At 35.7% G+C, this 27,475-nt stretch overlaps 1 protein-coding gene across 3 annotated transcripts in view; it reads left to right on the plus strand.

Moving 5' to 3' along the window:
* ANKS1B (ankyrin repeat and sterile alpha motif domain containing 1B) overlaps positions 1-27,475 on the plus strand; it is a 1,093,013-nt gene that overhangs the window by 489,104 nt on the left and 576,434 nt on the right. For all 3 annotated transcript variants that reach the window (XM_029953701.1, XM_029953700.1, XM_029953698.1), the window contains one exon: positions 13,014-13,194. In XM_029953701.1, coding sequence (XP_029809561.1) covers positions 13,014-13,194 — 181 coding nt within the window. The remainder of the gene's footprint in view (positions 1-13,013; positions 13,195-27,475) is intronic.

Below are 27,475 nucleotides of genomic sequence, written 5' to 3' on the forward strand. Positions count from 1 at the left end.
TTTTCTTTAACACCCTTTATTTTTAATTTTTTAAAATTAATTTATTTAGGGGCACCTGGGTGGCTCAGTCACTTAAGCATCTGACTTCCCCTTAGGTCATGATCTCATGGTCAGTGAGTTTGAGCCCTGCGTCAGGCTCTGTGCCAACAATTCAGAGCCTGGACCCTGCTTCAGATTCTGTGTGTGTGTGTCTCTCTATATGCCAGCCCCTGCTCATACTCTGTCTCTGTCTCTGTCTCTCTCTCTCAAAAATAAAATAAAAACAAAAAAAATTATTTAAATTCAAGTTAGTTAACATACAGTGTAGTATTAGTTTCAGTGGTAGAACCCTATGATTCATCACATACATGTAACAGCCATTATTCATCACAAGTGCCCTCCTTCATGCCCATTACCCATTTATCCCAACTCCCCACCCAAATCCACTCCGCAACCCTCAGTTTGTTCTCTATATTTAAGAGTGTCTTATGGTTTGCCTCCTCTGTTTTTATCTTATTTTCCTTCCCTTCCTGTATGTTCATCTGTTGTATTTCTTAAATTCCACATATAAGTGAAATCATCTATTTGTCTTTCTCTGCCTGATTTATTTCACTTAGCATAATACACTCTAGTTTCACCACATTGTTGCAAATGTCAAGATTTCATTTTTTATGATTGCCAAGTAGTATTCCATTGTATTTATATACCACATCTTTTTTATCCATTTATCAGTCAATGGACATTTGGGCTCTTTCCATAATTTGGCTATTATCAATAGTGCTGCTATAAATATTGGGGTGCATGTGCCCCTGGAAATCAACATTTTAGTATCCTTTGGATAAATTCTTAGTAGTACAATTGCTGTATCATAGGGTAGTTCTATTTTAATGTTTTGAGGAACCTCCATAATGTTTCCCAGAGTGGCTGCACCAATTTGCATTCCTACTAACAGTGCAAAAGGATTTCCCTTTCTCTGCATCCTCGCCAACATCTATGTCTCCTCAGCTGTTTATTTTAGCTGTTTTGAGAGATGTGTGGTGGTATCTCATTGTAGTTTTGATTTGTATTTCTCTGATGATGAGTGATGTTGAGAATCTTTTCATGTGTCTGTTAGCCATCTGGATGTCTTTTTTGGAAAAGTTTCTATTCATGTCTTCTGTCCATTTCTTAACTGGATTATTTCGTTTTGGGGTATTGAGTTTGATAAGTTCTTTATAGATTTTAGATACTAACCCTTTATCTGACATGTCATTTGCAAATATCTTTTCCCATTCTGTCAATTGTCTTTTAGTTTTGCTAATTATTTCCCTCACTGTGCAGAAACTTTTTATCTTGATGAGGTCCCTTTAGTTCATTTTTGCTGATTTCCCTTGCCTCCAGAGATATATGTACTAAGAAGTTGCTGTGGCCAGGTCAAAAAGATTGCTGCCTGTGTTCTCCTCTAGGATTTTGATGGTTTTCTCTTATATTTAGGTCTTTCATTCATTTTGAACTTATTTTTTGTGTATGGTGTAAGAAACTGGTGCAGGTTCATTCTCTTGCGTATCACTGTCCAGTTTTCCCAGCATCATTTGCTGGAAAGACTGTCTTTATTCCATTGCACATTCTTTCCTGCTTTTTCCAACATTATTTGGCCATATATTTGTGGGTCCATTTCTGGGTTCTCTATTCTATTCCATTGATCTATGTGTCTGTTTTTGTGCCAGTACCATACTGTCTTGATGATTGTAGCTTTGTAATATAGCTTGAAGTCCAGAATTGTGATGCCTCCAGCTTTGGTTTTCTTCTTTAACATGACTTTGGCTATTCTGGGTCTTTTGTGGTTGCATACAAATTTTAGGATTGTTTTTTCTAGCTCTGTGAAGAATGCTGGTGTTATTTTGATCGGGATTACATTGAATGTGTAGATTGCTTTTGGTAGTATACACATTTCAAATTTCTTCCAATCCATAAACATGGAATATTTTTCCATTTCTTTGAGTTATCTTCCATTTCTTTTATAAGTCTATAGTTTTCAGCATACAAATGTTTTACCTCTTTGGTTAGGTTTTTTCCTAGGTATCTTAAGGGTTTTGGTACAATTGTAAATGAGGTAAATTCCTTGATTTTTATTTCTGCTGCTTCATTATTGGTGTATAGAAATGCAACTGATTTCTGTATGTTTATTTTTATATCCCATGACTTTGCTGAATTCATGTATCAGTTCTAACAGTTTTTGGTGGAGTCTTTCATGTTTTCTGCCAGAGTCCAGCTCTAGCAGATCCAGGGCTCCATGAAGGATGGATGGTGTCAGTGAAAGTGAATGAGAGAGGCTTGAGTTTCTTGCTGATCACCAAGCAGGCATCTCTGCTCTCCAAGCAGGCATCTCTGCACTGACCAGAGAGTCAGCTTTATTTATTGAAAAATGTATGGGGTACAAAACAGAAGTGGTAATTGCCTTAGACAATGATATCTGATGATAAATTCTTTGATATATAAAAATTTCCCAGAACACAGACTGGTAGAAGACTCATGCATAATCTTTATCAATAGTGACTGATGTAGGTGACTTAGATGCTTATCATATGGGGAAGGAAGGTATCTTTAGCATTCAAATACAAGGCAATGTTTTTAGCATAGTAAAAGCAGAAGTTAGGTTTTTTTTTGGTGAGCCGGGGTTAATAGCCTATTTTCTTGAGGGGAAGTAAAACAGGTTTTTCAGGAAATGTAATATTTGCTCCCATAAACACAAAAGAAGAAATTCCTATACAAGGTACATTAGCATATTTTTAGGATGAGGGGCAAGTCACTCCTGATACTAGTCAACAGGGTCCTTGGGGGTCGGTGCTCAAGCAGACATCAGTCACCATCTGACTGTGGGAGGCCCTCCATCTGGTAAACCCGCCTTCCCTTCAAGGAGTTTTCTCAACTTTAGTTAGGTCAGAAAATGGCTTCCAGCAGTTTCACATGTAGAGTATCATGTCATCTGCAAAGAGTGAAAGTTTGACATCTTCTTTGCCAATTTGTATGACTTTTATTTCTTTTTTTTCATCTGCTTGCTGAGGCTGGGACTTCCCGTACCATGTTGAACAGCAGTGATGGGAGTGGACAATTGCTGTCATGTTCCTGACCTTAGGGGAAAAGCTCGCAGTTTTTTCCCCATTGAGAATGATAGTAGCTGTGGTGGGCCTTTCATGTATGGCTTTTATGATCTTGAGGTGTTTTCCTTTTATCCCTACCTTCTTGAGGGATTTTATCAAGAAAGATGCTGTATTTTGTCAAATGCTTTTTCTGCATCTATTGAAAGGATCATATGGTTCTTATTCTTTGTTTTAGTAATGTGGTGTGTCACAAGCATTTATTGGCAATTACTGAACTAGCCTTGCAGCCCAGGAATAAATCCCACTTGATCATGGTGAACAATTCTTTTAATGTACTGTTGAATTTGATTTTTCAGTATCTTGTTGAGAATTTTAAATCCAGGTGCATCATGGATATTGGCCCGTAATTTTCCTTTTTATGGGGTCTTTGCTTTTGGAATCAAGGTGATACTGGCTTCATAGAATGAGTTTGGAAGCTTTCTTCTGTTTCTGTATTTTGAACAGTTTGAGAAAATAGGTATTAACTCTTCTTTAAATGTTTGGTGGAATTTCCCTGGGAAGCCATCTGGCCCCAGACTCTTATTTGTTGGGAGAATTTTGTTAACTGATTCCATTTCTTTGCTGGTTATGGGCCTATTCAAATTCTCTATTTCTTGAGGCACCTGGGTGACTCAATTAGTTAAGATTCCAACTGGCTCAGGTCATGTTCCATGTTCATGGGTTCAAGCCCTGCATCGGGCCCTGTGCTGACAGCTCAGAGCCTGTAGCCTGCTTCAGATTCTGTATCTCCCTGTCTCTCTGCCCCTCCCCCTCTCATGCTCTGTCTCTCTCTGTCTTAAAAATAAATAAAACATTAAGAAATAATAATCCAAATTCTCTATTTCTTCTTAAGTTTTGGTAGTATATTGTCTCTAACAATTTTTCCATTTCTTCCAAATTGTCCAGTTTGTTGGCATATAAACTTTCATAGTATTCTCTTATAATTGTTTGTATTCCTGTGGTATTGGTTGTGATCTCTCCACTTTTATTCATTATTTTATATATTTGGGTCCTCTTTCTTTTCTTTTTGATAAGTCTGGCTAGGGGTTTAGTTTCATTGATCTGTTCTCCTTGTTTTTTGTTTGTTTGTTTCTATATCATTAATCTCCACTCTAATCTTTATTATTTCCCCTTTCTGCTGGCTTTGGGCTTTTATTTACTGCTCCTTTTCTAGCTCCTTTAGGTGTAAGGTTAGGTTGTGTATTTGCGACCTTTATTCAATACTCTTTAAAACAATGACTGTTAAAAAAAATCATTGCTTCCTTTAGACTGAGAGTAGGAAAATGCTCAATGGTGTAAAGATGAGATGCTCGAGAGCTAATAGGCTCTTGGCTTTACTTGTAACTTTATGCTTACTTCTTTCTGCCTTATATGTAGTGCGATATCCTAGGGGGAAATGCAGTCAATTTGAAATATCATGGACTGTGTTTTAATTTTAGCTCTCCCACTTTTTAAGTGTGAGACTATCTCTAAATCTCAAATACATTGTAAAACAGAAAGAGTAATAGCTACTTTTAATATCAACATTCTAGGCTTAAATGAGATTACAAATCTCAAGTTCCTAGAAGAGTGTCTACTCCTCTTAAGCATCTGATCTTTACTAATGTTACCACTGTAACTATTTTGTAGTGTCATACTTTTTTTTCTATGTTTGACCATAACCGTACAGGAGAGGAATGGTATTTTGCTTACCTAAAGATAAAAAGCTCTACATTTTTAGAATAAATCTTAATCACATTAATTATTGTATTCATGACAAAAATATTATACCTCATTAAAAATTTTTACTCTTTTAATTGAAAAGAAAAAATAGAAATTTTCAATTTGCATGACATCTGTAATAAAAAGCTTGATAATTTCTACCCCTACTAGGTTATAAGTACTCCCTCAGATCCTTTCTTTTTTTATTATTATTAATTTTTTAAAATTCACATCCTAGTTAGTTAGCATATAGTGCAACAATGATTTCAAGGGTAAATTCCTGAATGTCCCTTATCATTTAGTCCATCCTCCCTCCCACAGTCCCTCTAGTAACCCTCTGTTTGTTCTCCATATTTAAGAGTCTCTTATGTTTTTGTCCCCCTCCCTGTTATTATATTATTTTAGCTTCCCTTCCCTTATGTCTATCTGTTTTGTATCTGAAAGTCCTCATATGAGTGAAGTCATATGATATTTGTCTTTGACTGACTAATTTCAACATTGGGGCATGTGTCCCTTCAAAACAGCATACCTGTATCCCTTGGATAAATACCTAGTACTGCAATTGCTGGGTTATAGGATAGTTCTATTTTAACTAACTCAAGAAGGTGAACTGATCTCAACTTTTTACATCTTCTCTTTCTGTACATGCAACTAAAATAGTAAAATGAATATAAAAATAAGAATAAAGCCAGAGCAGTGATGAAGAACAGTGAGTGGTACTATCAGAAGCATTTAGGAACTTCTGAGATATAAGACAGATGGCATTGGATTTAGACAGAGATTAATCAGAGCAACTGGAGAACTACAGCATCTTATACATGGAATAATTGACTTTGTAGTTTTCCTACCAGATGTTAATAACTATCTCAGTAAGAAGAAGAGTCTACTGAAGCTCCTACCATGGGAATTGGAACAGCAGAGGGAAACCGGGTAGTGTCCTAGATAATCAAAATGGTTGTCCAAGAACACCAGACACTTGAGGAAAATGAATAATTAAATAGAGAGGAACCAAGTTCAATGAACAAAGTAAATGACCTTTGAGAAAAAAATTAATGACTAAAAATGTTTATAATCAATATCCTTAAGATTTGGGAGGTTATTGAATACATAAAGAACAGGTTATTTTTAAAATTGAATACTTGGAAAATAAGAACAGTTATTGAAAATTAAATAGAATCATTACACCTAAAGTCATAGTAAAATGACTAAAGGTTTTGTGCCTTGTCTTATTTGTTCCCTGACATATCCCCAGTGCCTAGAACAGTGTCTGAGACATAGCTGATGGTCAGTAGTATTTTTTTGAACAAATTAATGAAAGTGCCTTAGAATACCAAATTGTAGAATACTCCCAGAATATAAAACAAGGGGGATCAAAGAGATTCAATACCATTAACTAGGAGTTCCAGAAGTAGGAGGAGGAGCCATAATGGTAATTAAGGGCGGGTAGTATTAGCATAGGATAGACAAGTAGATTAGTGGGAACATAGTTCCATATGAAAATGCAAACTCAGTTTATATTTGGAAATTTAGTATATGATAAAGGTGACATTGCAAATCAGCTTGGAAATGGTGGTGGTATTATGCAGTAGGTTATCATTTGGGGGAAAATGCTTAGAATTAAATTTTTTTATCATATATACAAAATATTCCAAGCTGATTAAAGTTCTGAAAGAAAATACTATTGATCTAGCTTCCCAATTTTTATCACTCATCTCATCTGTATTTTAAAAAGTATTTAAGAAGGCATCTAATTTTATTACCACTGACTTGACAGGACTTTGCTTCATACTGATATAATTTATCAATGGGCTAGTGTCTGGAAAGTCTGTCATTTCCACATATTTCTACTGATGTCACTTGCTAATTTACTGACATTCACCTGTCTTTGGGAACTCATTTTGAATGCTGCTTTTGCTTGGATAATTTAATATAACCACTGATTTTTGCTAGTACTACTTTTTCTTTCTACTGACATCAGAGTATCTCTCTGACATTTTATTAGGAGGTTGATGAGGTTCCTTTATAATTCAGTTAAGTGCATTCAAATGATTTAAAATCCACTTAAATCTAGGTAAGTGGATTTTTTAAATGTCCAGTAGTTTAAATAATTTAAAAATAATAGAAGAGGAAATATAAAAGTTGATATTTGAAACTTAGATTCCAATCCAGAGAATATTTGGAAGTATATGTAAACATTATCTAAATCTAATCCTAGTCAGAAATTATGTGTTCTCATTTAATTCATATGTGACTCATATCTAACTGGGTTGCAGAAATGCCATGAAATTTTTAAAGTTATATCAGAATATGTTATATTCCATTTATAGAACATAAATATATTCTTATGATAATAGTTTCTGATTAAGAGAATCTGTAATAAATGTAGAAAATGCATGCCATCCTGTACGTTATACCAGCAGATTTACACGTTATTTTCTTTTAGGGACTAAGATGGCACTGGCTTCATGGATGTGGGACCCCACATGAAGAAGGGTTCCATGCTTAGAGGTTAATCCTTTTAGTTGCTGTCTAAAATTCTTTTTTTTTAATTTAAAATTTTTATTTATTTATTTTTACTTTATAAAGTTTCATATTTTTTTAACATATGCAATTATTTTCCATCATTTACAATACAGTAGTTGCAATGACACTCAAACAGAGAAGCAAAGTAAAAAATCAAAACACCAACTTCTGTTTCATGTAATTAGACTTATACAGAATTTAGAAGGTTAAGTAACAACTAGTTAATCACCTAATTTCACAGCTATCTGAAGTGGCAATAGTTACATAGCAGCTTATCTATGATACATTCAAGATAAATGATACAATATATTACTTGTTTGTAGGCCAACACAGCCTGCTTAATACCTTTCCTTAAATTCCACCTCTATACTACAATATGCTTGAGGACCATGCAAAAAAGTAGCTACCTTTTATGTAGGAAATGGATGATTAACTCTTTGGTGTTGTAAAAAGTTGCTGTCTAAAATTCTTACTGGTTTTTATCTCTGTATCTGTGTTGTGTAATTGAAGTCTGTTGGAAAATGGAGCCTGAGCTCATCTGTGGTCCCACATCCTACTATCATCCCACTGTCCTAGGTGGGATTCTTAGCCACCTGCTCCCCAAATCCTCGTGTTCCTGACCAAGCTAGTAACTGCTGAAACATCAGTGAGACCTCGAGCATGAGGAGGCTGGAGGTCAGGTGCATGTGCTGATTTGCAGGGCAGAACACCTGTGTGTGTATGAGGATGTGCTCTCACCCTCTGAATGTCCCCATGCCCAAGGGAATAGGATATTAAGTAGTAAATAAGACCATGGAAGACAGGTAAATATTGTTTTTCCTTCCTTTTTAGAACAAAGGGCCTCACTCATGTTGCCTCTGGTTCTAGCAACTCTATGAAGCTGGCTCTATTTCAGTCATTTATGTAGCTGTTCCATTTCAGCTCCTCAGAGATATTTCCTAATCAATCTACAGAAAGGGTCACCAACTTTTTCTGTTAAAGAGAATAACATTGTTCAGGTTTTGTGGGTCATACAATCTCTGTTATAACGACTCAGCTTGCTGTGATAGTGTGAAAACATCCATAGACCACATGTAAATGAATGGGTGTGCATATGTTCCAGTAAAACTTTATTTATAGACCCTGAAATTTGAGTTTCATGTAATTTTCACCTGTCACTAATGTTATTTTTGTGTTTTTTTCAACCATTAAAAAATACAACAACTATCCTTAGCTCACAGGCTTTATAAAATAGAACCCTTCAATTTGGTCCATGATCTATAGTTTGCTGACTCTGGTTAAGTAAATATGTGTGGGAGCAAGTCCTTTGGAAAGTAGAGATATGAGTGTTGGACCACGGGGGACGGAGATATTTCAGAGGGTAGCCCCCGTGAATACAATTGCAACTCATTTTACACATCAAAACTTGGCAAATTTTATTTGTAATTTCAGTGAATCTGTGAAAACACTTTTTTTCTCGTACTGTATGGCTTAGCAAGATTCCACCAAAATAGTTAGTGAAATGGAATGTATTAAAATCTAAGTTTGAGTGAATATTCCAGACACTTCCTCTTTAATCTCCAGTTTTAATAATGCTACCATCTCTTTATTCTTTTTCCCATTGCTGTTATTTTATTTCTCCACATAGATATGCCTTTTAATCCCTCCTCTGTCCTTTGTGCTCTGAGGCACCATCCACTTGTCTCTAGATTTGAACACATGAAATTTCCTTCTAATCTAAGCCCTTTTGCTAAGTACTTATGTAGTTGTTAATCATAGTAGTTATGTAGTTGCATAAATCATTTAACCTCTGAGCCACTGTGTTGTGCTAGTTAGGGTAAGTAATGCTAGCTGTCACAATAGACAAATTGAGAATCTCAGCAGTTTAACATAAAGGAGATTTACTTCAACTCCTCATAAAACCCAGTGTCAGGTGAATGACCCTCCTTTATCTTACAACTACATCTTCTGGAGAGTAAAAGAGGGATAGCAAAGAATAGTCATTTGGTAGAATTAGTTACATGCCCCCAACCTAAATGCACTAGGCTTGGAAATAAATGGGAAGCCATACTTACGGTTTTGTTGACCACTAAAATGATGTGCAAAATGATCCCTTAGAAGAGGGTTTTGCCAATGAATGTTTTCTCTAAAGGACAAGATGGTAAATATTTTAAGAGTTGTGAATACTATGGCCTCTGTCACAACTTCTCAACAATGCCATTGTAGCATGAGAACAACCATAGACAATAAGTAAATGAATGGACATAGACGTGCCCCAATAAAACTTTATTTTCAGAAACAAGAGGCAGGTCAGATTGGGGCCACAGGCCAGAGTTTACTGATCCCATTCTTAAAGCATCACTAACATACAATGATTCTCATTTTTCATTGTCTCAGATACTCAGAGAGCTTTGGGTAATAACTCCCCAATAAATGTTCTTTAAGCTGGCTAATAATAACCAATAGACAGTTCTGAAGAATCACGTAATAATGCAATTAAACGATCACTGATCCATGGTTTCTTCCCTTTGGAATTTCCATTCACCTGTCTCCTTCCATTCCTCCATTTATTTTATTTGAAGCCATATTACAGTGAGATTATAGCGTTCTGCTCGAAGAAAGAAAGGGAAATTTCATGTAGATTTGTATAACCATGTATTAAGCAGTCTATAATGAATCCCAGTAGCATATGAGCATACATGTTGTATACTTCTGGTATAGGAGTGTATATATTTCTATTTCATGTGCGCACGCACACACACACACACACACACAAACTTATCTTCCAGCATTTACCCAAGCAGAAATCCGTGAGTTGCCCAAGAATTTTTCCTTAAAATCAACCTTCACTTCCAATCAGATGTCAAGACCTAAAAAGCTAACCTCATTAGCATCTCCTAAAAACATATGCTATCTCCAACACTGTTGTCACTACTTTACCTCAGGACCTCACTGTGTCTTGGCTGGAACTCTTTAATATCTTCCTAATTAGTCTCTCTTCCTCTAATCTAGCCCTGACCAATCCATTTTCTAAACTGCTAAAATGAGTTTATTAAAATGGATGCCCAACCATGAAATCCTCTTGCTTAGAAATTATTCACTGGTTCCTTAAAATATTCAGGCCATGTCTTCAGATACTGTGTCTCCCTCTCTTTCTGACCCTTCCCTGCTCACACTGTCTCTCTCTCTCTCTCTCTCTCTCTCTCTCAAAAATAAAATAAAAACATTAAAGAAAATTCAGGCTAAAGAATAATTCCATAACATAACATTAAAACTCTTTATGTTTTGGACCCAGAAACTTGTAATATCTCATGGCTTGAATCAACCACTACCTTACATACACACTGCACTATAGCCATTATGAACTTTATGCAGCCTGTATTTTTCTTCTCCCCATCCTATTTTGTCTGCCTACCATCTCTGCTTCATTGAGATTCAACTCAGCTATGAATCACCTGCTTGTGGAAGCCTTTCCTTATTCCCTTTCCAAAGTAGAGACTCACCATTTATATTCTGTGCCTCCATTTGTCACTGTATAGTACCGCACTAATGTAGAATCCTTGGATAGCTTGTTTCTTACCTCATGCACCACGCTTCTCCCACTTTAAGTCTATAATCACCTGGAGAACAGGGACAATGTCTTATTAGTCTCATTCCTATCATACTGCTTGCCAAGATATTGGCAAGTTAGTAATAGTAAGCAAAGATCATTGGAAGGAATTAATGCAACCAAAAAATAGCCTGTTTGCTTTCATGATTGCATAACAAATTCTGATTTTAATGTAATTAAAGCTTTGGGTAGTCAAGTTCAGAAACACGTGCTTAAGAAACAGAAGTAAAGAGGTGCCTGGGTGACTCAGTAGGTTAAACGTCCAACTCTTGGATTTGGCTCAGGCCATGATCTCATGGTTTCTGAGTTAGAGCCCTGTATCAGGCTCCGGTGCAGAGCCTGCTTTGTATGCTCTCTCTCTGCCTCTTTCTCTGCCCCTCCCCTGCTTGCTCTATCTCTCTCTCTCAAAATAAATAAACTTAAAAAAAAAAAAGACACAGAACTAAAGGAGTCATATGTATCAGTTGGCTTGATCTTTATAAAGTTTATGAGAAGGAACATTATATAAATTTGGCCCATTGCTTATATATGAAGTGAAACAAAATCATAACACAACACAATGAAACAAAACCAAGATGATGACCATACCTGAGTTTCCATTGGAGCCAGGGTCATATTTCATGCCTTTTAATTGCTGTTGTATAGTCTAGTAGAAAAAACATGGATGTGAAATTAAGATTCATTAGCCCTAAGGACAGAAATTTTCTGAGAAACCAAGCAGGACACTGTACCCCAATCTTTCATACTTCAAAAGCAACTGAATCCTATATAGGTACTAATTTGAATTCTATGACTGAATTGATGTATCATAATAAATGACTTGCTTGTATAACAGTGCCTCTAAAACTCTTTCCTTTCATAAAAATATTGCAGTGGTGATATAATAAAGCATATTGTGATCATTTGTACCCCTTATATTAAAAAAAACCTGTAAAATAGGCCTTCTCATTATCATTGTTTATTTAGATTATAGACTAAATGATACCTACTTAAAAAACATGATGAGCTGGAAAAGGTATGGCAACTTGAATATTTTTCAAGAAAATAATCTTTGGAGTACAGTGGTTAAATAAACCAGCATTTGAGGGAAATGATCAAAATAAACCAAAAGTTTATTAGACTTTGGAGATAGTAAAGTACAGTAAAATTTATTGTAAACAGATTGATCTTAATCTCTTATAAATTATTATAAGACATTGTTAATATTTCAGTAATATGAATGAGAATAAAAAAGTAGGAAAACTTGCGTTAAATCTTGGGAAATATACACAATTCTGAGAACCAAAAAGACTGCCAAGGACAATGTTAGAAGCTCTGCTAGTCAGGAAGAAAGTGCATATAATTAAAACTATGGAAAAAACCCAGAAAGTTGCTATAGGGAGCAATTCATAACTGACAAAGGATGTAAATTATATCTGCTATTACTCTATGATTTTAACTTTTATGTTTAAATTGACTTTTTTTGGTATTTGGGATTAATTAAAATCCTTAAAAAAGGAAATCAAAGTGCACTACAAATACCAAATAGATTCTTAAGTCCTGGAAAATGTTCTATATAACTTTAGTTAATTCTGATGATCAAATTCCAGCATATGGTACTTGGGGGAAATATCTAATGCGATCAATTCCTTGGACTATATAAAGAACAACAACAACAACAACAAAACAAAAACAGAACTGCTTTAATTATGCTTCAACGTTGTAAGAGTTCTTTTATTATTAGACTCTATATCCTCAGGGTCTGGCAAATGCCATATGTCTAATAAATGTTATTTAAATGAAAGGTGACTTTAAAATTGCAACTTTCTTAATTGATTATTAAGAAGAATTTGGGTACTATATTTGTACAGTCTTCTGGGGAAATCTAACGAAAAGTAAGTTATTTTGTCAGCTATGGCAAAATATTTTTTCATTAAACTATATTTTCATTGTTTAATTCATCCAGGGGTTATTTAGTGGCTCCCTGTAAAGTACAGTTATATAAAGTATAAAAACCAGATAGTTTAACTGATATAATCATTACTTAGATTAAATCAATGGGGAGATTGGGCTGAAGATGAACTTGATCATATTAATACTCTCATCGTGCTTATTTATTTTAGCCTAAACAACGAACATCTATTGTGTCTTCTCTGGATTGTCATCGAATGAATCACAACCAAGAATATTTGGAAATCAACACATCTACAGGGTGTGCAAGCTTTACTTCCTGTTCTCCTGTTAGTCCACCCACCTCTTCTGTGGGAACCACAGAAGTCAAGAATGACAGAACTAGCCGTACAGGTAAAGTAGTTCACTTTCTGCAGCTATATTTTTGAACTTTTAAAACTAAAGCCTTAATGCACTAATTGCACTGTACTTTTCATTCCTCTACATGTATAGCAATGTAGGACATCACAATTTTTGTCAGAGTGTGGATATAATATTCTTATGGAATATATTAATGGCCTCTCAGGTGTTACATATTAAAAGATAATAATTTAATGCTATTATGGTAGTAAAACAACCAGAGACCTGGAAATGCTTTTCTTCCACTGCTGTCTACCCCTCTTCACACAGTGGTGTCAACTCAATATACAGTTTTATTAATAGCTGATTTGAGGCCACAGAACCTGCATCAACCTGGTAAGATTGAGTTGGATGGTTTGGCCTAAGTGGGCGTACAGTCTACTCAAACCAAGATGAAATTGGAGAGCAAGAAGCTAAAAACTGGTAAGTCCAAATGACAGAAATAAGAGAAGTGGAGCCTAAAGAGTTTCCTCCCTTTATATTAAAGCAAGTAAACTATTCTACTACTTTCCTTCAAAGAGATATGATTTTTAAACCTATTAGATATGATTAATATGGATTTTAGAATCATAAGGCATCATTTTCCTAGATATTCCATGTAACCTTTGTTCAAAATGAGTATTGTGTATGTGTATGAATGTATGCACTGTACTTAAGTCCTTTGCTCTGACTGTCCTTTTAAGAGCACTGAGATAAACATTCTAAAAATTTAGCCAGAAAATTATTTTCCCGCAGGAAAACTAAGATTTAAAAAATAATGATTAATGAAAGTGGTGACATTGATATTTTATAGAAGCTATTATCTAATCTTTTCGTGGCAACCAGAATGATATCTATAAAAGGTAAATCAAAAGAAGCTCAATGGCATCTCCCTGAACTTTTAATAAAATCCAATTTCTCACTATGGCCAGTAAAGTTCAGTATAACCTAGCTCTGACCAGCTCTTTAACGTAAGCTTTAGCAAACTCATCTTGGCCCGCACTGGCCTTCTTCTCTAGACATTCTGGTTGTGGGGCTTTTGTATGTTGGTTCCTGCTGCCTGGAATCTTTGTCTTCAAATTTTCATGTGGCTGAGTGTCATTTGAATTTTGGCTCAAATATACTTTCTCATAGAGGCCTGCCCACTCACCTTACTTAGAGTAACACCCTCAATATGATGACAATTATAATAGCAAAGATGCAAAAAGAACAACTATAGTACTATCAATAACCAATAAATCTCAAATAAATACTTTAACACTATGTATTATACACTATTTTAGACATTTTATGTGTATTAACTCATTTAAATCTGACAACTGGTATGTGAATTAGGTATTATTATGTATAGACCAGGAAACACAGAAAGAGGATAAATAGGTCACAGGCCCATAATGGCAGAGCTGGGATTCAAACTTGGTGGTAGAGTTTCCCACATTGCTCTTGTCACTCGGGTCAAATTATCCTCTTCTTTTTCCATATCCTTATTTATTACATAAAATTACATTGTTTACTTGTTTCCTTCTTTAATATTTTCTCTCCTCTTTCTAGAATTGTAAGCTAACATTAATGGATCCCTGATACATTGTGGGCACTGAAGTCAGGCTACATAAATTTGTTTAGTAACCACGGACTAAACATCGTACCTAGCTATGAGACTGAATTTCTTTAAGCTATTGTGTCCTTAGGTATAGAACTAAACTAACAAGTAATTAATGACATTAACTTACCTTGTAGCCTGGTAATGCAATAAGGCGATTAGCACTATGACTGGCACATAGTTAATGCTCGATACATGTTAGTAGTAGTCATTATGATATTAATGAAGCCTATTATTAATTCATTGAGCATGAGCATTTATTGTATGTCTGCCATGCATAAGATTCAACCTGTGCATAGGAGAGGAAGGATGGGATATGATTTGTGAATAAAAATGGTATGTGGATTCCAGAAAGGGTTCTTCGTATATAATTATTACTCAATTAATACTGACTGGAATGACTAGTACCTGATTTAAAATTCTAAAGTGGGAGAAATGATAAGTACTCTGATTCTTGCTTTAGAAAAAGCTTTCTCAGCTTCATTTTAGCTAGTACACTGAGTGGTTTTTTTTGGATGATTAATTTTTTAATTTTCAGCATGTCCTTTGAGGTAGATAGAAATTTATTTATTTATTTATTTATTTATTTATTTATTAAAAAAAATTAAGACTCAAAGAAACAATGGGTCTAGTCCCAAACCTCTGACCCCCCAAAGAAAGAGGATAAAAACACACACATTTTACTGCTGCCAGGACTCCAGTGGTAACATCCAAAATGTGTGGAGAAATTGTAATTTTCCACACATCCAAAATTGATATTTTCATGTCTGACCTTAGAACAGAACCAAAATCTAACCTCTTAAAGGTTGAAATGGTTTCAAACAGCATGTTACTATGGTTTCCTAAGGTAATATGTCACCTCCATACTACATCAAAAATTTTAGAATAGATTGATCTTTAGTAACAGTGTAGTAGGACAGTGCTGATTTGTTTTACATGGAAAAAATAAAACCTTAAATTTTATAATAAAACGTTTAAGGTAGGCACTTATCAACTTGAAACATCTTATCCATAGAAGGTTTATTATATTTTGTATTTGAAAACCTGCACATATAAGCACTACCACATAGTATGCTTTGAAAGAGAGTGAAATTCCAAAGTTAGTTCAGTCACTGATTTGCTGGATATTTGTCAAATCACTTATCTTCTCTGATCTCCAATTTGCTCATATGAAAAGGGGAAAAAATATCTACTTTTTGAGTACTTGTAGTAATAACTTATTTATGTGAACACATTTTGTAAACTATGGAAACTAATATTCTTCTTTAATACTATCATCATTATTTTTTAATATTATTATTTTTCCTCTCTAATAAAATTGTTTAAAATCTATAGTAACCTTAAGATAGAAATAGCCTAGGTCTGTACATAGCCCAGTATTTATGCCAGGGTAGCTGACCTTTTCTTGATTTAAAAATATAATCTAAATTATTAGATAAATCTATAGTTTATTTTATAAATGATGACATGCACAAAAGAATTAATCTTGACAAAATATTATTTATAGAACAAAGACTAATATACCCTCAAAAATGAATTGTGTGCTGTAAAAACATTTTGAATAAATGACCAAATGAGTTTATTATAATAGACATTTCAAAAGTAGCTTGAGCTATAGTTAAGATTTTCTACTTGAAAGGCACTGTCTTATATAATTCAAGTATCAATTTATGAATCATCAAAAAAAGTTGTTCAAGTGAAAGATTCAGGAATGATATAAATAGGTTTACATTTAACTAGAAAGATCACTTTCGTATTAAATGTAGTAGATAAATTTGAGATGAGGTAAAATTGGAGGTAGAGAGAAGCAATGTCAGCAATGGAAAGATGTAAATGGATTTGAGGGATATAGGAAAAGAGCAATCAACAGGGTGTGATAACTGATTGGATGTATGACAGTAAAGGAGAAAAGTTCAAGGAAACCTCTAAAGTTTCTGATGCTTAAGCACACTTGTCAAATCACATTGTCATTCCCTGCAATATGTAAAATTTGTAAGAAAGGGGTGCAGATAGATGATGTAGGACCTAATAGGCCATTATAAAGACTTTGGCTTTTACTCAGAGTGAAATGAAGAGCAAATTCAGATCTTTGAGAAGAGTAACATGATCTAACTTCTATTTATATGTTTTACTCTATTGTGTTAAGATTGGATTGAAGAAGGGGAACAAAGTGGAAGCAAGAAGGCCAGTTTGGAGGTTATTATAGCAGTAAGTTGAGAGATGAAACCAACTCAGATCAAAGGTGAAAAGGGGAGGTATAGAGAAATGGGTGGATACTAGTCATATTTTTAAGGGAGGCCAAATAGGATTTCATGCTGGAATGGATGTAGTATATGAGAAAAAAAGAAATAAGGAAAATTTCAAGATATTTGTCCTAAACAACTGACAGAATAGATTTACTCTGGTCTGACATGTGAGAGGTTGTCAGAAGCAGGTTTAGTGAACAGGGAGAAATATCAGGAATTCACTTAAAGTTGACTACTTAGTATCTGAATAGATATGTAAAATAGACACAATGTGTATACAAAAGTAGATGTGTCTGCAGATACAACTATCACTCTATAGAAGATATGGAATGAGTGTGGGTAGAAGACCAAAAACTGAACTCAATGAAAGAGGGGATAATAGGCAATACCAGCAAAGGATATTGAGAAGGAATAACCTGTTAGGTAGGAGAAAATATTCTGGTGAGTGTTGTGTTCTGAATTCAGTTGAAGAAAGTTATTAAGAAGGAAAGAGTTATCATCTCTGTCAAATGTAGCTAACAAGTTCAGTAAGATAAGGACTGAGTCAGAATCGACTTAGTGGATTTGACAATGTGGAAGTTATTACTGACCTTGAAAAGAGCAGTTTTGTTGAAATTGATGGGGCAAAAGCTGAACATAATAGATTTAAGAGAGAATGGGAGGATGAAAAAAATGTTTTTAAAAGAGGACACCTGGGTGGCTCCGTTGGTTAAGCATCTGACTCTATTTTGGCTCAGATCATGTCTCGCTTGCGTTGGGCTCTGTGCTGACGGCATGGAGCCTTCTTGGGATTCTCTCTCTCTTTCTCTCTCTGCCCCTCCCCTGCCTGCTTCTCTCTCTCTCTCTCTCTCTCTCTCTCTCTCTCTCTCTCTCAAACTAAATGAACATGAAAAAAAATTAAGAGAGAATGGGAGGAAAGGACTTGTAGAACAAATATAAACTACCTTTTCAAGAAATTTCTTCCAAGGAGAACTATAAAGTTGTGATGAAGGAGGAGAAAGAAAGAATGGGCTTCTAAGAGGAGGGAGTGGCTTTAGACAGAAGCATGGGAAACAGGCAAGAAAGATGTTTCCAGTGTGGGTACAAATACTGGAAAGGTATCCATGTAATGAGAATCTGAGGAATATGTATTCTTTTTTTTTTTTTTTCAAAATCATGGTCATTTTATTGAACATTTATCCATTTGGAGCTGTAGGGCTAAAATGGGTCTGGAGTGAGTGCCAGGTGGGCAGTTACACAGGTGGACTTCTACTCCATTAAACAGGAATGGCTATGGCGGGGGACAGTCTGCAGGAGGGATGTGGGCTGTTGGCCATGATCAGGTCTGGGTCGGCAGGCTGTAGAATGCTGAGGATTTCCTCAGACAAGGAGGAATATGTGTTCTGATAGTTTCTATTTTCTCTATAAAGAAACAAGCAGCAAAATCAGTTGAAAACAAGGATAGAGAAGAAGATGTGGAGGTTGAGGAAAGAGAAGAGGGAATAAAAGAGTTGTTTGGGAGAAACAGACAGTGAGTGGATAAAGGAAGTATGGTGTAATTGTCTGGCAGAATTAAAGTCCCATTTAATGTTCATGTTCGTGAACTTAAAGTTGGATTGGCCAGTGTGGTTCTTTGTTTTTCTCCACCTCAGTTCAAATGGAGGAGGAGCACAGGTACATAGTTTTCAGAGAGTTGAACTTTACACTGTGTTTTTGTCAAGTGGGTATATTGAAGTGAACTAAAGAGCAAGGATATATGAATGCAAGAGAATGATAGTAATGTTTGACCATAAAATTTAAGATGGAGAAGTAAGAAAAAGAGGACAATAAGGGAACAAGTAATAGTGAAAACTTTAAAGGATCTTGGATTGAAGATTCCAGTGGTGTCAAAGAATTGCTGGAGTCAAGGTACTAAAGAAGTGAACTGGAATAATAAGAGGTAGATTCAGAGAGGGGGTGTACCAGAAACCAGGAACAATTTAAATTACTGGTAATTAGAGAGTCTTAGGACTATGAAGGTGAGCATCTGAGGTAGCCTGTCCCTCCAGAAAATGGCCTTAAATAATATGGTTAAATCAGTACAATTTTTAGAAGAAATATTTGATGTAAGGAACCATGCTTATTTCTACATTGATCTGCATGCATAATATTTAAATTAGTCTTTCCATTTACCTATGTTCACACCTCTTCTGTACTTTTTCCCACCCTTCCCTGAGATGCCAACCTTTTATGTTATTCCCTGGCTGCTTAGGGCCCCCAGAGACTTGTATTCAATTGAGGATTGCTCCTTTAGGGGACTTGTTCTCCTCTTGACCACCATGCATCTTCCTCTCAAATAAACTTTTGAATGACCTGAGAACCCATCCGATAAGGTATTTCAGTCTTTGGGGTAACCCTAATGGTTGCCAATGTGTTCTTTTTGCTTAGGTAGCAGGGTTTTTTTTTTAATAGAGGCAGTGAGAGGTGGTAGAATTCTGCATCTAATTGAAAGGTAGAGGCAACGTATTTTTTGGGTGGATTGGATGTAGAGTGTGAGAAAATAAAAGAGACCAAAGGCATGACTTAAGGATTTTAGGTTCTTTTGACCATTGATTGGAATGATGGAATTTATATTAATTGAGAAGAGGAAACTCAGTTTAGGATATTTAAATTTGAGACATTATTGGGTATCTAAGTAGATAGACCAAGTAGATAGCTGAGATAGTGGGGTAGGCCAGGATGGGAGGAAGCTATGTGACAATTTTATGTTTATCAGAAGTAAAGCGTCTCCATTTTAAAAGATTGAGAAACATTGCCTTACCTCGCAAAGAGTGGCCTATGAGATCTGAGTTCCTCAATGAACATGTCCTGGACAGGTGGATTGTAAATTACTGGGGGAAAAGAAGCTAGGAATTACCAGTCATAAAGGTAGTTCCACTTTATGAAAAGTTATATCCAGAAAGTTCTATGTATGAAGAATTTTGAGGGCTAGCCCCTTTGGGGACTTGCTAAGGAAGTTAACTACTCTAGGAAACTAATTATCTCTAGTTTTGTTAGTAATTTCAAACGTCAGCTCCCGCTGAAGAAAACTTTTGGGGGGAGGGGATCTAAAAAGAGTAAGGTAGAAAAGTGCTTCATCCCAAATGGAAGAAATAACAAAAACAAAAGCTTTTAAGTGCTTAGCAGCTTAGGATGCTTTTCTGTAAGGGAGAAGAAACATTAGAGGAAAACTAAAATTAGAACAGAGAGGGTGGCATGGACCTTTCACGCTGCTCAAGGATTGCCAGAAAGATAAACGAAGGCTTTCCTTTTAATTAGTTCACACGGACTGAAAATAGACCTCCTGAAGCTGACAGAATGTTATTCCAGGAGCCACTGGACATAGGCAGCTGAGGGGAGCATTGGCCTCCAGCTGGCATGAAGACCAAAACCAGGCTGCTGAGGTGATCATTAAACTCCTTGCTGAGATTTAGGGTGAGCTGATCCAGAGGAAGTTAAGGGCTAGTGAGAATGATGTGTATCTCATCTTCAAGGTTTATTGCCCTTAAAATATGCATTAAACAAATTGCTTGAATTGTTGATTGTTAAATTAAGTGCTTTCAATAAACCATGATTTTAGGTAGCCAAAAGAAAGCTTTTAATCTCAAATATTACATATATGTAATAGCACAGATATATTCTTATCTGTTTTTGATAAATCATAAAATGCCTCTTCTATACTTACTCTTTTCCCATTTACCCTCTGGAATCTTATGACCTTTCTCCAGTGCCTTTTAACCCACATCATACATCACAGAGAAGGCAAGATATATAAGTTAGTAGATGCCTGAAAAAGAAAGAAAATATTGACTGTTTTTTAATACTTAAAAATATGAAAATATCTTATATAGTTAGATATAGGGTAATATGGCTTAGTGCAAATCATTAGGTGGGAACTTATTAATCTCAGTAAAATTAATTGAAATAAGACTATTGGTTTATTTGGACAGCCTAAAACAAATATATTAACTCAGAGTGTGGCTGTGAGACTTTTTGAATGACTGATCTCACACAAGGATCTGCAGAGCTTTGCCAGGAAGAGTTGGTCTCTGAGAGACAAAGAAGAATTAACTCCGCCAAGGTAGGGTGGGAACATTATTCTTCAAAGGAGGACTAGCATATTGAAAAAGAATCCCTGTGGTAGAAATTAACACAAAACTACAGGTTCCAGAGAAAGAGGAGAGGTGGCAGGAACTGAGACCACAGAGGAAGTAACAGGCCAATCATGCAGCCCTTGTAAGCTATGTTCAGGATTTTGTTCTTTATCCTAAGACCAAAAGAAACCTAAGAGCAATGACAAGACACTGGCATGCTGAGAAGCAGAGAGAAATGATCTAATTTGCATTTTATTGTCTGATGGCTCCTATATTATCTATGAACTAGAAGCAAGGTCATCCTTGGTGAGGGATCAATGGGGGCAAAGATCAGACCATTGAGGAAGGTGGAGAAAGTTTAAATTCGTTTTTTGTTCAAATTCCTAACAAATGGTTAATATGTGGGCCCTGAGGGCAACATAGAAGGGACAGTAGGATGTGGATATCCCTCCCAGTATATCTACAGCCTGTGGGTGATATATATAGGCCAAGATCATTATCACCAGCGCCGGATCTCTTTGGCTGCTCACCTCAGCTCATCTGTCACTAGTAAGGTGAAGCCTCTACGTCAGCCACATCTGCCATCTGTCCATTCTGGCCACTTCTCTCCTTGCCAAGCTGGCCCATGGCAGCCTACTTTGGATTTTTAGCCCAGATGCCTCTGAAGCCCCCTTCTGGAGGCCACAGGAACTTCTGGGCCTCATTCAAAGGATACCAAGCAAGGCTCAGAAAAATTTATTGTCAAGACCTTGTCAGTCCATTCCATGCAGAACTACCAAGTTTACTCAGAATTGACCATGCCCAGAATCTAGATGGGATTTGGAGCCTGGGTCCCTCTTTACTCATGTTCTTCCAATACCTATTATATTCTAGGCTTTCCAGATAAAGCTTGGAAAGAAAAGTTTAGGGCACACATGTAGAACTATTTTCCTATCCTCCTTATCTCATTCAGTCTTTTTCCTCCTTAAAATTTTTCAGAAGCTTGTATGTCCTTTCTCTTCTGGATATTAAGCCTCCATTCTAGACCTGGGGGAAGAGAGGTTCCCAATGAACAAAATTTAAGAATAGAGACATATCAATAACTTCTTTGAAAAAATACTATTCCTATTACATTGAGTCAGTGCCACTAAATGAAACAATACATGAATGTAACACATGCTTAATTAATGTAGCTTCATAAAGCCTTAATAGCTGTGACCATTATTGTTCTTTGTATTGCTGCTATTACTGTATGTTTAGGCAACAAACAGAGCCCAGACTCTAAGAATTCAGTACAAATGCAGAGCAGCCAGGTGCTAGGAGTCTAGCCAGGCAATCAGGATCGTAAATCTACAAAGTTGCTTGGAACTGGCAGGTCAATCTGCTGATGAGCAGGATTGGAATTTCTGTTTGTTCTATTTTATGTGTTCTAGGATATGAGGGCAGCAAAAGCTAGAGTTGTGTTACTGCTGGAGAAAGCCAGACTTCTACAAGCGCTAATCTATGCAAAATTATAGCAGAAGCAAGAGATCAACTGTTCCAGAGAGTTTTTGTGTTGAAAATATTTTTTTTTAATTAAGCTTTTATTAACTCAATTTTATCTGGCTTTTAAACTTCTTTTAATTTGTGTGAAAATACAACTGTTTTGTTAGCTGGAATTTTCTTTGTAATTCAAATCCAGTGTTACGTATTATTTTCTCTCTCTCTAATTATCTTGTCTAGTTTGCTTGATAGATTTCCTCTACCAGACTATTTATATCTCTTGAAAAATCTCCTTGCTATCAGTTACATTTGTGTGATCTATATATGTAAAATCATTATAGTTAAATATAATATGGTAGGAGAAAAGGTAACTAATTTTTTTATTGTTTTGTGGAGGGAAAAAGTTATTTCCAGGTCTGTGCTATGGAGAAATCCTTCTCTACCTTCAATTGAAAACAGTTTCCAAACTGCTAGACCTTTCCCTTTATTTATATCTTCTATCTCTACAATCTTCTTTGGGAGGATATTTTACCTTTTCTTCTTTACATCTTGTCTATTTGGGGTGGTGACTTGTGTGGGATCTACCTGGACCCTCACTCTTTAGAGGGAGGCTTCTCTTTTATGCATCATGACATGGTGAGCAAACATACATTCTCCCAGGTGGGACATCTTTTGTTCCCTGCGACCTGGCTCTAGGCTCTAGTAATATCAACTTTTGTGCTTGTGGAATCTGTTATTAGGCGGGATTCTAACACAATCCCAGGATTCCTGCTCCCTCTTTGAGTTTGTATGCAGCCCTGGCCAACACTTGGATTGCAGCTTGGTGAGACCCCTTTTGGAGGGCCCATTAAGATGTGCTCAGACTCCTGACTCATGTAGAATGTGAGATAATAGGTACATGCTGTTGTAAGATACTGTTTTTATTTGTTATATAGAGGTAGAAAACAAATACAATGTCCAGTGTTCCCTTGATTTGGGAGAAAAGGAGGCTGTCTCCATCTTCCCTGGCTCCAGAAGAACCTCCCTGATCAGCACTCATCCCTTCCTCTCATTGGGATTATATACATGGTTGAGACTGAAAAAAGTTTAAACTGTCTTTTTCACCCCACATCCCCAAGTCCAGCTCAGTTAATGCATTTATGTGTTATCTGTAATACCATTTTCTAGCTAATAAAATAATGTAGCTTTTATTTTTATTGGTACTAGTCATGAAGCTAAAGCTCTAAAAGTGAAATCTTATGACATAAGCCAGAGGGTGGGAGACTATATTAGGGATTATATAAATCTGAAGTTCTTAAATTATTGATCTCATCTCCCAGAGCCAGCTTTTTCTTAAAGCTAGCAGCGTTAATTTTGTTAGCATATCTCTGACCATGCCACTTTACTGCTTAAGCTCATCTTAGATCTTGTCACTATATAAGAATGTCCAAATGCCTTAGCATGTCTAATGGGTCCTTGATAACCTGTCTCTAACTTTTATATATTTACCTCCCTCTACCCAAATATACTATGTACTCCTAAGTACACTGTACTTAGAGTTCATGATTCTTGATTCATAGAGTACTCTTCTGTCACCTTAGAAAGCCTTCCCATCTAATTCACCTTGGTAAACTTTAGTTCTTGTGAGGAATTAGGCTAAGGGTGACTTCCTTTGTGAAGCCTTCTCTAATTCCAACTCTTTCATCTACATGTCCCCCTAACACCCTTCACATACCTCTGCTAGTAGATATTTTATAGCATTTGTTTAGATGTCTGTGGGCTCCTTAAATGAAGGGATTATGTCTCAAGGAAGATGTATCTCCAGTGCCTAGCATAGTGACTGACTTACAATAGATGCTCACTAAAGTGTAAATGATTGAACAACTGAATATTTGCTTTGTTGGAATTCTCCACCTACTATGTACAACTATGTACCTATCTCTGTATAATAAGGCTAGACCAGCTTTAATTTTCACTACATTGCTTTCTTCTGAGCCATGGAGCCCACCTTTCATTGGTTATCTTATAAAATGCCTCAGAGAGAAATGTCATTTTTAATGTAAATTTTTGTTACATAATTGATCTGATTTCACAGATGAAAAGATAGCAGTTATTTACATTGAAAGGCTATTCAGTTTTCTTATATAATTTTAAAGTAGTTGACCCAGCATTGCCGAAATCATTAATATCACTCTAGGAAGCAATGTATCTGACAATGTCCACTAATTTATAATTTCCTTCCCCTTTTTCTTTTAGTGGGCCAATGTCTAAGGCTTCATTTAAAAAATAACAATAATAACTTTAGTGCTCCATGCTTTTTCACAATGTCAGAGCAAGACATAGCATGACTTTCCTTTTTCCCTTTCCCAGAACTGATTTTTTTCTTCACCACTACTTGTGCTAGTTTCTTCATTAGCCGTATGTGAGGTTGAAAATATTGTATTAGGACCTGGAGGCGTAAGAATTACAACTTTCAATGTATTAGTGAGGATCAGAATCCAATGTGCAGAATGAATACCGCTGATAGAATTCTAACCTCTGGCAAGCAGTTCACAGGATCTAGAAGGAATTCTTACTTGTGTGTGTATGTGGGGGTTTTCCATAGCATAGTTCTTAGGAAAACTAATAGAGTACAGTGGAAGACAAATATGCTGCAAAGAATCAACATTTCCTCCAGAGTCAAATATATAATTTTTGTATTATATACCCTTTTAGATCTAAAACAGGTCTATTGTATGTCTGTGTTCTTTGTTTTAGAACAGATGTCTGTATTCTTTTTATTAACTCAGATAAGCATGAGTTGACTATATAAAGCTAATAATAGATTTCGGATTTCCTTCTGGAAAGCACATAGCACACGTGAAAGGAAGCATTATCAACCAAACAGATCTTAGTTCCTACTGATTAGCATTTTGATAAACTGTTGTCTCAGATGAAGGGTTTAGATTATATATTACGTAACTTTAAAGTATTTTTTATATTTCTTCTTTATTTGAGTATCAAGTAAATAGTATTCATCTTCATTTAAATGTAAAGGAAACCCTCAGCTCTGTTTTAGTCTCTTAGCCCACTGATGTGCCGTAGGCGATTAATTTCCAACTGGGTTTTATTTCTACTATTAATTATAATCCTCTAGAACAGGATAACATTACAATAAATAATATGTCAAAATCTCTAAGCTAAATAATTTGCTATTTACTAGCAATATATTTGTTTCCTTAAGTTGTCATATAGAAAATCAAAAATAAAATTTCAAATTCAAAATAAACCTGGACCATTTATCCATACCTCATATTTGATATATTCCCTTTCAGGCAATTATCAGGTAGTCTTTAAAATAATCTTAGGGTCATCTGGGTAGCTTAGTCGATGAAGCGTGCAACCTTGGTTCAGGTCATGATCTCACATTTCACAGGTTTGACCCCTACATTGGGCTCTGTGCTGACAGCTCAGAGCCTGGAGCCCACTTCAGATTCTGTCTCCCTAGCTCTCTGCCTTTACCCCGCTCATGTTCTCTGTCTGTCTGTTTCTCTGTCTCTCAAAAAGAAATGAAAACATTGAAAAATTTTTTTTAATTATTTTAAATATGGGCGTCTGGGTCAGTCAGACAGCTAAGCGTCTGACTTTGGCTCAAGTCACGATCTCAGTTTGTGAGTTGGTGCCCTGAGTCAGGCTCTGTGCTAACAGCTCCAAGCCTGAAGCCTGCTTTGGATTCTGTGTCTCCCTCTCTTCCTGCCCCTCCCCTGCTTGTGCTCTGTCTTTCTAAAAAAAATAGATTAATTAATTAAAAAAATAATAATCTTCAATATATTTATCTAAAACCAGATCTTTATGATTTGATAAGAACTGGTGTCATATGTTCATTATACTATCTTAGCAACCTCAAGCATATGATCATTTATGGCTGAGGCTTAATTATTTGTTGGTTATATATAAAATGTAAAACTACATATCAACACTAAAAAATTTGTTGTATTATCAAGTTTATGAATTATACTAGACAGAGAATGTTCATTTACTCATTTAACCAACACTGATTTAGCACTTAACAATGTACTAATGCCCAGTCATGGAAAGATATGGTCCCTTCTCTGAAAAACTTTGTGGTATGCAAATAACTAAAGTATAATATTGTTATATTAGTATACTGTGGCCTTAGAGATATGGAGCATATAAATCTGCCTAAGAGAGAGATGGTTTCACAGAACAAATAATACTTATCCTATGTTGTTGAGGAATTTATCAGACAGATTTTGAAGGAATATAGTGAAGAAGGAAAGGAATAGAGAAAGAGGTAGAGAAAGTAGAGCCTTTAGAACCAGAGAAATTTGGACATAAGTCCCTGTTTTGCATTTACTTTGATTTTTAGGTAAATGATAATCTTTCAGAGATGTACATTATTTCTTTTGAAATAATGTAAATGGCCATACTTAGCATAGGAGTTTGCACATGGTAGGTACTCAATAAATATTGTCCTTTCTTACCTCCTTCGAGCTTCTTGTAGGTAGATAGGACAGATGATATTATCAACATTTTAATTATGAGGAAAGTAGGTTTAGAGTGGTTAAGGAAACCTTTTTAAAGTCACACGACTAAGTTATTAGTGGCAGAGCCAGGATTAAAACCTATATCTTCTGATAAAACTTTCCCCACTTCACTGCAACAAGGATTCCAGGCATTTCCCATGCATTTAATATTTTTATTTGCCAGATAAATATTCCTTGAACATCTATTAAGTGTCAGACATGTTACTATTCATAGATAATACAGAACAAATAAATAAAGTCTGCCTTCACAGAGCAAAGAGCCCTCAGAAAAGGCAGACTTTATATCAGCAATTTCATTACACCCTATTGAGTGTTATGCAAGTGCTCATTTAGGTGCTCTGGGAAAGTGGGTGGCCAGAAGACTTATTTTCA

The sequence above is a fragment of the Suricata suricatta genome, chromosome 10, assembly GCF_006229205.1.
Source record: "Suricata suricatta isolate VVHF042 chromosome 10, meerkat_22Aug2017_6uvM2_HiC, whole genome shotgun sequence".
Taxonomy (NCBI): Eukaryota; Metazoa; Chordata; class Mammalia; order Carnivora; family Herpestidae; genus Suricata; species Suricata suricatta.